We start from the raw sequence: 11,239 nt of genomic DNA on the forward strand, positions 1-11,239 counted from the left end.
TATGGGAAAATGTATGTGGCATATTTATTTAGAAAAAAAATGCAAAGTAATTTGAGTAGTGTACTGGTATAATTGGTTAAAAATCACCGCTTCTTGTCCATTCATGTCTGCATTACAAAATTCTAGAGGACTGTCTGCCAAACAGTGCTTATATATTTGTGCTGCTGTTCTCACCCAAAGCTACTCTATACTATCTCTGTAATATTTGCATGTAAAATTGAATGTGTATTACTTTGTAATGAGAAAAAGAACATTTTAAAATATGAATTGGAATTTCTAATAATTCATTGACAATTCTCATTCAAAATAGTCACTTTGTTGCTGGTGTATCAATTGTTGCAGTCACTTTGGAAAACAGTTGGGCATTATGAAAATGAACATACCCTATATACCAGCAGTGCCACTCCCAGGATTTAACAATAGAGAAATCTTTGCTCATAGGTGCCAGGAGACATGCATTACATGTCACAGCAGCCTATTTGTAAGCCCTAAATATAACCCATATGTCAACAGCACTAGAGTAGGTAAATGATCTGTGATTTAGTCAGGTGGTGGAATACTATGCAGCTATGAAAATGGATAAATTGCAGGTGTACACGATTACACAGATGTGAAAAGCAAGTCACAAAAGAATACACAGGGTATAATTCCTTACGTATGAGATTCACAACCCCCCCCAAATTAAACAACACATACATTGTTTAGAGATATAAATGCAGTAAAACCATAAAGAAGAGCTAGGAAATGACAAACTCAAAAGACAAAATAGCAGTCACTTCTGAGGTAGGAGGCTCAGGGATGGATGCAGTTGGGAAGGGCACCCAGAAAACCTCCGTGGTGATGGTCTCTGCCTTAAACTGGGGCTGGGTACACAGGCGTTCACTCTTTGGTCATTATGCTGTTTCATTTTATCCATGACCGATTGGATCTCCATAGTATCATCATAAAGTTGATAAGAGATCAGGTTGTGGATCAGAGCACTGGACAGTTGTAGAGTTGTGCTTTAGTTGTATCCGTGGCCACCTGGCGGATTGCACTTCAGGATGGTGTAGTGATGGCTGCAGGACTCAATGCCATCCTCCCTGAGGAAGAACATCCTCCTCATTCTTGTAGGCTTCCCTGATTGTGACTGAGGAACTGCACCTGATCACCTTTGAGACTGAGGTGTATCACCAAGGCCTCAAGATCGACCTAGAGGTGAGTTCTGTGCAGAACCTGGGTAGAACTGCCTGCAGGGTGACTCAGGATGAGGCTTCTAGTTGGGGTTTTCATTCCAGAAGGTAGAATGATGACTCTTTGCTCAGCACTGTGTTTACATTTGCTTCTTTTTCTCTAAAAATTTGTTTGTATCTTGCCTGAGTGCTTAGAAGATACATGTCTACTCAGGTTCCAGCAAACTCGATGTAAAAACTCATATTTAGGAATTGATTATAGCCAACTTTATACAGTTTGGGCAAAACAGTCTTTCAACCACCAGTGTTTTTAGTATCCAAACAGTCATGGCATTTACCTGCTGTTTCCTCAACTTTCTTGATCTTTAAAGATACACCTGAAAAAGCAAGAACCCTAGTCTTTGATTCCTGGGCCCTCTCTATCAAACGGGCAGATACAGCTTCAATACAGCAATGTGGGAGACTTGGGTTTGACTTCCCTGGGTTGGGAAGATCCCCTGGAGAAGGGAAAGGCTACCCACCCCAGTATCCTGGCCTGGAGAATTCCACGGACTGTATAGTCAATGGAGTCGCAAAGAGTCGGACACAACTGAGCAACTTGCACTCTTCACAGCTTCAATTCGTGAATATCTTCCAAATTTTATAAATGGGGAGTCCGTGGACTGTGAGTCCAGTGTGAGTGAGTCAGCTTTGTGAATTCCTGGTGATACTGAGACAGCCCCTGAGTTCGGCCTACTCTCCACGCTGGGTATCAAGCTGACTGGGCCCTACAGCTTCCTGCGGGCTGGCAGCAAGTGTACCCAACGACCTCTCCTTTTATTCCAAACCCTGTGAGATGCGGGTGAGGTTTCTGGAGCCTCAAGGGCCCTCTGCCTCCTCAGCTCATTCCCCGCTCCCTCCACAGACGCACTCCTTGCCAGTGGTGGTAATCTCCAACATCTGTCAGATGCCCAACGCCTGGGCGTCCATCCTATGGTACAACATGCTGACCAACAACCCCAAGGTGAGTCGGGGGCCCGGGTTCTCTGGAGGCTCCTTGGTGCCTCGGGGCTGCCGCTCAGCAGGCGCCACCCCCTCGTCTAAAGGAGCGAATGTGTCATTTCCAATAGAACGTGAACTTTTTCACCAAACCCCCGATCGGAACGTGGGATCAAGTGGCCGAGGTGCTGAGCTGGCAGTTCTCTTCGACCACCAAGCGCGGGCTGAGCATCGAGCAGTTGACGACGCTGGCGGAGAAACTCTTAGGTCAGCCCTTGACCTCTTCTCCCTTTGCTCTCCTTGCAAAAGGACTCTGGCCCGTGGGGCTGTTCATTCAGGAGAGTTGACTGAGCAAGGCGCTGGGCAGAGTACACGTGCTCCAGCAGGCCCTGGAGTCAGGACGCAGAGCAGACGCCTGGTGATCACTTTTACGAGACGGGAGGCAGATTTCCTTTCTGTTGGTGGCTGTCTCCCTGGGTACTTTGTCCAACCTTAGGAGGGTATTTTAAATGTATGTTAGAGCTAAAGGCTTGGCATCCCTGTCCATTTCTTTAAGAAAATGTAGCTTGTTTTTAATCTTTTTTCCTGGAAGAGAAAAGTCTTAGACTGTTTCACATGCCACCTAGGCTTTGTCCTATGCTGCCACTAAACGTGGGCTCCCCAGATGCCTCAGTGGCAAAGAACCCCCCTGCCAGCGCCTGAGACTCAGATTTGACCCTTGGGTCGGGAAGATCCCCTGGAGGAGGAAATGATAACCCACCCCAGTCTTCTTGCCTGGGAAATCCCATGGACAGAGGAACCTGGCAGGGCTGCAGTCAGACGTGACTGAGGGACTGAACATGCGTGACTCAATGTGACCCTGTAACTCAAGCTGTCCGCTTCTTAGTGTGTTCTGCTGATCCCAGACTGCCACACGAGGCTAGAAAGGGCAGCAGGGACTCGATACATCACCCACCACCTCTGCTAAATAACAGCTTAGGGGGCATCAAACGATGGGGTCGGGTGTGTGGGGAGGGGTGCATACGTATGCACACAACGGTGGCAACATTCAAATACATGAAAACCAAGTTTCAGGGCATGTTGTGGGACAATTGTGTGTGTGTTCTGTTTGAAGAAAGATCTGGATTTAAAACTGCAAATTATATGACTTTTTTTTTTTTTTTTCTTTCAGGACCTGGTGTGAACTATTCAGGGTGTCAGATCACATGGGCTAAATTTTGCAAAGTAAGCCACCGTGTGAACTCCATCCATGAGGCTGCCTCATAGGAGGAGGAGGGGGCAGGGACATTTAGCTGTGGGGATGTCGTGGAGGGCACTGGGCCTGAATGCCCCGGACTCTCGGTCCGGCGGCCAGGAGGACCTGCCTGAGGGTAGATGGGCTTGAGGATTTTGATGGCACCTGACCCCCTTGAAGGAAGAGCGCAGGAAGGTAGGGGACGGAGCTTTCCCATTACTCTTCTCTCCAGGAAAACATGGCTGGCAAGGGCTTCTCCTTCTGGGTCTGGCTGGACAACATCATTGACCTGGTGAAAAAGTACATCCTGGCCCTTTGGAACGAAGGGTAAGTTGGAACTCTTGTGTCTGACGGAACACACAGGGGTGACAAGTCCCCCACTCTCCCAGCAGGCCAGCCGCAACACAGGGGTCCCTCAACCCCAACCTTGCTGTTGCTCCTCTCTATCTGCAGGTATATAATGGGCTTCATCAGCAAGGAGCGGGAACGGGCCATCTTGAGCACTAAGCCCCCAGGCACCTTCCTGCTGAGATTCAGTGAAAGCAGCAAAGAAGGAGGCGTCACCTTCACCTGGGTGGAGAAGGACATCAGCGGTAAGCTTGGCGAGTCCCCACCCCAACTGGTGGCCGACACTGCTGTGGCCGGCCATGGCTGCTGCTAGTTTTGGGCACCTGCTGCCCCCTTGTGGGCAGGAATGGCCTCGCACTTCCCTGCCTTAGACTTGGAAGTTAAGCGGTGATCATTTTTATGAGATGGGAAGATTTGGCTTCTCTAAGTTCTTCCAGCTGGAAGATTGGTTTGCCAGTTTTATTTTGCTCCCCACAAGGGCCTAATATTTGCCTAGAAATTGGCAATTTTTTTTTGAAATTTGCAATTTAAATTGTATTCTTCATCTCCTTTCTTACCCACTCTGTTCATATATCATATAAAAGTAATTATTCAAGTGTGATACTTGTGGCCCAGCTGAGTAGCTTCTCCCGAAGCCAGCTGAACATTTTCACAGTGCCAGGCAACTAGGCAGAATATTCAGGGTCTCAAACACTAGGTTGGCATAAGCCTTTCCCCCTCAAGGGAAAATCAATCAGGTAGTCTTCTCTAAGATCACCTGAGTCTTCTCTTCCCATATCCCATGACAGGTAAGACCCAGATCCAGTCAGTGGAACCTTACACCAAGCAGCAGCTGAACAACATGTCATTTGCCGAAATCATCATGGGCTATAAGATCATGGATGCCACCAATATCCTGGTATCTCCGCTGGTCTATCTCTACCCCGACATTCCAAAGGAGGAGGCATTCGGAAAGTACTGTCGGCCAGAAAGCCAGGAGCATCCCGAAGCTGACCCAGGTAGTTGTTGATTTTCCACAATAGCCCCTTGGTCCTCGGGAGAAATGGGAAATTATAAGATCAGTTAAGGTAAATGCCTGAAGAACCTGGTGATCTTTTTTTTTTTTTTCTTTTCAAGGAATTTTCTTTTTATGATTTTTATTTATTTATTTTTATTTTTGGCTGTGCTGGGTCTTCATTTGCTGGATGGGCTTTTCTGTAGTTGGGGCAAGCGGGGGCTACTCTCTACTTGCATGCATGGGCTTCTCATTGCAGTGGCTTCTCTTGTTGCAGAGCACGGGCTCTAGGCACACAAGCTTCAGTTTTTGGGGCAGGTGGGCTTGGTAGCTGCAGTTCCCAGGCTCGAGAGCCACAAGCTCAATGGTTGTGGCCCACGAGCTTCGTTAGTCCGAGGCATGTAGAGTCTTCCCGGACCAGGGATCAAACCTGTGTCTCCTGCGTTGGCAGGCAGATTCTTTACCACTGAGCTACCAGGAAAGCCCAGTCTGGTGATCTTTATTCCTCTTTCTGGGAAAGGACTTGATAGTGAGTGCCTTTAGGGGCAATTGATGGGGTTAGAGAGAGGAGAGGAATCAGTCACCAGGCTCCGGCCCACTGGAGGCACCAGTCTAAAGGGGAAAACAGCTCACACATACCCAGACGTACCTAAGACACCATGAAGAGAAAGCGAGGGCGGAATTCTCTAGAAACAGGATGCCCAGCCAGCACAGCACTTCTTGCAAAGCATATGCTGGAAGGTTTGCGACTCAGACTTCAGTCTAGAGCGTTTCCTTTCCCCATCACTGAACAATGTAAGCAGCCCAAGTGGGATGAAGAAAAGCTTTCTGGAGGAAGTGAGTGTTAGCCACGCTGGAACATGGTTTACGAGAGAGTCTCGGGAGAGTGGAGATTGAAGGGGAAGACGGTAACTGGTGGGAGGGGCCTGGGCTTGGTGCTTTGAATGTGCAGCTACTGAAACTCAGACGTTCTTTTAGTGTACTCCAGCCCATGTGCTTATGTAAGTAACACATCCATTTTTTCATACTAAACCCTCACTCTCCGGTGCCATCACCAGCATGGAGGCCAGAGCCCTCTAGCCTGTTCCCATGGGCGTTTGGGGCTCAGACTCATGGTTCTCTGGCCAGATCCTGAGGAGACTGTAATTTGCCATCCTTTATTTTTATTGAACTTTCCTTAATCATAGAGCCAGCAAGGGTTTAAAGTGATCCTTTGAGTTGGCCTCCCTACCCTAACTGGTTTGGGAAAAAATCTGTTTTTTTGAACAAATAGCTCCCCCACACAAACCCACCAGCTGCCTTCATACTCTTTTCACAGTAATTCCCTGTGAGGGATTTCTGGGGGCGAGCAGATTGAGACTTGGAAGAGGGAGTTGGGGCTCACTAGCAACTGACTTTCCTTTCTCCTTTGTTCTGGTTTGAGTCTGGGTCACACTCTAGGCGAGCCTAACTCTCATTTCCTGTCTGCTACTTATCTCTCTTTCCACGTTGTGCTTCGGTTGGGAGATCTGTTTATCAGCCCCGGTCACACTGCCCTGTTCCTTCTGCGGAAGGCAATTAGGTCCAAGTGCTGGGCCCTCGACTCATTTCGCCTTCAAGGTCCAAGTTCCTGGTCTGAGGCTGCACCCTCCCTCACGGCTCCTGTGTGAGCAGGAGGCCAGGCCTTTTCCTGCCTGGGGACTCAATGTTTCCTCAGGGGCAAGACGCCAGTCATGAAATAGAACTGATTACTCAAGAGCTTTGTCTGTCTCCTGGGGCAGCAGGAGCCTGGTGATGGCGTCAGGGGGTGTGGGGGAGGCCGGTGGGCGACCTGTGGGTTCCTCCAGAGTGGAGCAGCTGACCATATCCTCTCTGTTCCCATCCTGAAGGTTTTATTGTCTCTACGAGTTGGCTTATCTTCCCAGGACTCTTCCCTCCTCCTTTCTTAGAAGCTTACATTATTTCCTCATGGCTTGAGGGAAAGATTCCTCTGTAGAAATGACAGATCTCTTATCTTACACATTAGATGAAGTACATTTACAACCTTGCACAGAGCCATAAATCAACTTTTAATCTTTTTCTCCTTTGCTTCTACTGTGGCACCTCAGAGCTGTTTTTCTCAGCAACGTTGATCACTTGGGAGAATTGAAACCCTTTTGTGTCTGGGAGTCAGCTGGAGTCAGCTCCCCTCAAGCCTGGGCTCAAATGGGTTTATAAGACACCAGAACCCTGCCGTAGTAGCTTCTTTGGATTCTGTACTGAGTTAATCTATTTCTTGGCCCCAAAGGTGGCAGTGCCCTTTCTCAGATTGTTCTCATTCTTTCTGATCCCTCAGTTTCTCTGTAAGCCCCAAGCTTTCCAGCCATGCTTTTCCTGCCCCCCCCCCCCCTTCCTAAGCGATCTGCTCACTTGAATCCCCCAAATTCTATACCAGTGTCTCTGGGGCCCCTTGACCTCTGGTATAAGCATTTAGCAGTTAAAATTCTTAAATCTTCATGTTTCTAACTATAGAAGAAGAATCACAAATGACAAAGATGGGCTCCTCCATTCTCCGCCACCCTTTCATTTTATTATTATCTTGTAAACATAGTTAATTTTTTAAAAATTTTTAAATTAACTTTTGGAGGCCACCCCACACCATATGTGGGATTTTAGTTGCCCGATTAGGGATGGAACCCAAACTCACTGCACTGGAAGCGTGTTTTAAAGATGTAATGAGGCCCCAGGCTCCTATCTCCGAGTCCAAAGCCAATTGTACTGCACCGGAGACATTCTCCCCACGGAGAGGCTCTTATCTGTGATGTAGTTATCTAATGGGGAGTACTAATATCCTCACTGAAAGATGTAACAGACAGATCAGTGCTAAAGAGAATAGAAGGTGTCACCCTCAGCTTTGGAACTGCATTAGCCACTTCTGTGTTTTCGTAAAGACCCTGTGACTTCAGTGTCTGAGCAGGACATGGTGCCCGACTGGGTGGGCTCAGTCCTTCCTGCAGGGAACTCATCTAAGAGGTACAACCAGGCCAGGTTACAATCCTCAGTCCATATACAGGCAGTGAAACTCTTCACCCTGATCTAGGGGAAAAATGAACACCAGGCTGGCACTCGTCTGAGCTGACGTGAGTCTGCTGAAAAGCTCTAGGGAAAGAACTGAGCTTCCAGCTGCAAACGCTGGAACATCAGAGTCTACAGTGAGGGGGAGGACAGCCCAGTGGGAGATGGAGCTTCCTTCAGACCGTCTCTGCTCAGGGATCGAGTGAGCTTCACATTAGCCCTGGGGAGGCAGCTAGCTTCCCCCGGTCCGGTACCCAGAGTGGGAATCACAGTCGCTAAGGCGGAGTTTTCCTCTTTCCAGGTGCTGCCCCATACCTGAAGACCAAGTTCATCTGTGTGACACCGTAAGTGGCTTCCCTCCCCAAGTTTGCCTCCATCTCTGATGTCCTCAGTTATCCCTGGGAACAGGCCAGTGGGTGAGAGTTCTCTTGTGAAGCAGGGTTGGAGCCCTCTGAGTACGTTCAGTCCTCACTGAGACCCACAGTGACCTCGTGTGTTTAAAAAGCTTGAGCTTTTATTTTTTCTGTTGGAGACCAGAGTTTGATGGCTTGTGTGTGTGTGTTTTGTTTTTTTTTTTCCTCCATTGTGTCTTGTCAACCCGACCCTTCCCCCTCCTGCTGCTCCCCCTTTCCTACAGAACGACCTGCAGCAATACCATTGACCTGCCGATGTCCCCCCGCACTTTAGATTCATTGATGCAGTTTGGAAATAATGGTGAAGCTGCTGAGCCCTCAGCAGGAGGGCAGTTTGGTGAGTACGGGGTTGCTGGACTGGCCCCCTGAGCTGATGCTCCCGTGTACAGAACCAGCCGAGGGCCACCCAGATGGGCAGGAGGAGTTCTTGAGCAGCACTTTCCTATAGAAATGCAGTCCCCATGCCAGTGTAAATTTTCTAGGAGCCAGGTTAAAAAGCAGTGGAAAGGAACAGGTGAGGTTAACTTTACAAATGTATTTTCTTTAGCCCAGCAAATCCAAAATAGTAGCATTTCTGTGTATTAGGAAAAAAGGAATGTATGACATCGCTGGTGGTTCAGGGGTTAGGACTTTGAGCTTCCACTGCAGGGAGCCTGGGTTCAACCCCTGGTCAGGGAACTAAGATCCCATAAGCCAGTTGGCTCGGCCATAATATTGAAAATATAAACAGTATATATATTATGATTAAAACATTAAAAGTATACAGATACGGCTACCGTATGACCCAGCAATCTCCCTGCTGAACAAATACCCTGAGAAAATAATAATTTAAAAAGATACATGTACCCCAGTGTTTGTAGCAGCACTATTTAAAATAGCCAGGACATGGAAGCAACCTAGATGTCCATACACATTTGAATAGATAGAGCAGTTGTGGGTATGTACATAGGTGCATACAATTATGTGTGCATGCAGTGGACTCACCCATAAAAAAGAATGCATCTGAGTCAATTCCAGTGAGGTAGATGAACCTAGAGCCTGTTATACAGAGTGAAGAAAGTCAGAGAAAAACAAGTTTTGTATATTCATATGAATATACTTTCATATATATGGAATCTAGAAAAACAGTCCTAATGAACCTATTTGCAGGGCAGACAGAGAGAACAGACTTTGGACACAGCGGGGGAAGGAGAGGCTGGGACAAACTGAGAGAGTAGCATTGACATGCCTCCTTTATCGTGTGCAAAGTAGACAGCCAGTGGGCAGCTGCCAGGGAGCTGGTGGTCAGGGAGCTGACCACCCAGAGCGGTGGGTGCCCTTCCAGAAGCCAAGACCCCGTAGGGAGGAGAGAGAACGTGGATTCTCTACCCCTTCTTGATGACTGAGGGGCAGGGGCAGGAGACTGGATGGCAGTGGTGGTCTGAGCCCCTGTGCCCCTGAAAGCTAGGGCTGTGTGCCCTGCCTGCTGTAGGACCCAGGCGACTGAACTGGCTCTCCCCGTGTGTGTCCCCCTCTGCCAGAGTCCCTCACGTTCGACATGGAGCTGACCTCGGAGTGCGCTACCTCCCCCATGTGAGGAGCCGAGGACGGAAGCTGCAGAGAGAGATGACGGATGTACCAACCCATGTTCCACCAGCCCTTACACAGCCCAAGCCCAGATCAACTCAGCTCCCAACTTTGTGGTTCCAGATTTTTTTTTTTTCCATCTCTCACTTTAGCTATCTCTGAGCAATCTGGGCACTTTTTAAAAATAGAGAAATGAATGAATGTGGGTGATATGCTTTTATCTACATGCAAATAAGAATACGCTCTCCATGACTGTGATCAGGGGATGTGGAAGGGGCGGCGAGAGGGAGAAAGAGGAAACATCTTTTTTTGCCCTCCTCCTCCGCCACCCCGGCCCCCTTTCTCAGCAGCTTGTTGTTGTTGTTGTAAGTCAAGTGCCTCCTGGTGCCCGCAGCACCCTTCTGCCTATTCTGTAAGCTGATGCCACGGGCTGCCTCTCGCCGCATCCTCCCGGCACCACACTTTCAACCTTGCTAACGTCCAGATAGATGCTAGGACTTTCAAAGCCCCTAGGTTTCTTCTTAATCTTAAGTAATTTTTTTTAAGGGCAAAAGACACTGACTGTATTGGCATAGCTTCCTCTGTATTTAAGAAAACTCAGTTAATTTCCTCCTTGGTGCTTCAGGTATTCAGCTTTCTTCAGGCCGATAATTTATATAACCCCTGACATGAATTTTAGATCCAACCCTTAAAAGATATCTGAAGATGCCTTTGGTTTGAAATAGGAAGGTTGAAGGAGACCCTAAATATTTTAGACTTTTTTTTTTTAATAAAGTTTTTATTTCCCCCTTTAGCATGTTGGCCTGTTTGTAGGTAAGGCTGGGCAGAGGGGCACTTACAACCTGATCTCTCTTTCTCCCTGGGCTTCTCCTGTTGCCAGGTGTGGGCGGGTGTCCTAGAAAGGACAGGACAATTCTTCCTTTTCCCATCGACCTGAGCCCCTCTGCTGGGTGACTCCTTCCAGTGTCTAAAGGTCCCTTGTCCTGTTTGCTTTACGCACCTGGTCTTGGGACCTTTTTGGATAAGAGGGAGACAGTTACAGGTTGAACATGAGTCAGACTACCGACCCCCAGTCAAGGGTCTAGTTGAGCTCAGGGAATATGGTTCTTATCCCGGTTTCTTGGAGATTTCCTGCTGCCCCTGTAATCACTTCTTTACTCTGTCAAGCCAGGGGCAAAGGCTTAGTGATAAGCTCGGGGTCCGTCTGTTGTGTGAGGGAGTGTATACTCCCACCTTCCCCTAGCACTGGTGACTGTCTCCTCCCCATAGGGGCCCTACAATTAGGCAGGACAACTGCATGTACTGTGCATCTCAGAACACAGGTAGCATGGGGGATGGTCTCTGATGCGGGGCCTCTCAGACGCTAGATTGGGTTGGCTACAGCCGCCTTGTTTCAGTTGACCAGAGTTTCTAGGGATGCTATGCGTTACACCCAAATTCGCCAATTTTTGCCTTCTCTCCAAGACAAACAGGGGTTGACAGGTAATGCAGAGAGATCCCC

The 11,239-nt window shown here is 48.3% G+C and overlaps 1 protein-coding gene across 4 annotated transcripts in view; it reads left to right on the top strand.

Moving 5' to 3' along the window:
* The window catches only part of STAT3 (signal transducer and activator of transcription 3), a 70,439-nt gene extending 59,935 nt beyond the window's left edge, over nt 1-10,504 (top strand). Inside the window, exons 15-24 of one of the 4 annotated variants that reach the window (XM_065910778.1) lie at nt 1,114-1,197; nt 2,077-2,175; nt 2,282-2,417; nt 3,322-3,374; nt 3,617-3,711; nt 3,838-3,977; nt 4,521-4,730; nt 8,061-8,103; nt 8,447-8,509; nt 9,693-10,504. In XM_065910778.1, coding sequence (XP_065766850.1) covers nt 1,114-1,197; nt 2,077-2,175; nt 2,282-2,417; nt 3,322-3,374; nt 3,617-3,711; nt 3,838-3,977; nt 4,521-4,730; nt 8,061-8,103; nt 8,447-8,471 — 885 coding nt within the window. In that variant the 3' untranslated portion in view covers nt 8,472-8,509; nt 9,693-10,504. Of the gene's footprint in view, nt 1-1,113; nt 1,198-2,076; nt 2,176-2,281; nt 2,418-3,321; nt 3,375-3,616; nt 3,712-3,837; nt 3,978-4,520; nt 4,734-8,060; nt 8,104-8,396; nt 8,510-9,692 lie in introns of all 4 variants that reach the window. The other 3 variants (XM_065910775.1, XM_065910777.1, XM_065910776.1) reach the window with 3 other exon arrangements.
* The last annotated feature ends 735 nt before the right edge of the window (nt 10,505-11,239 follow it).

This window comes from Muntiacus reevesi, chromosome 18 (genome assembly GCF_963930625.1).
Source record: "Muntiacus reevesi chromosome 18, mMunRee1.1, whole genome shotgun sequence".
Lineage (NCBI taxonomy): Eukaryota > Metazoa > Chordata > Mammalia > Artiodactyla > Cervidae > Muntiacus > Muntiacus reevesi.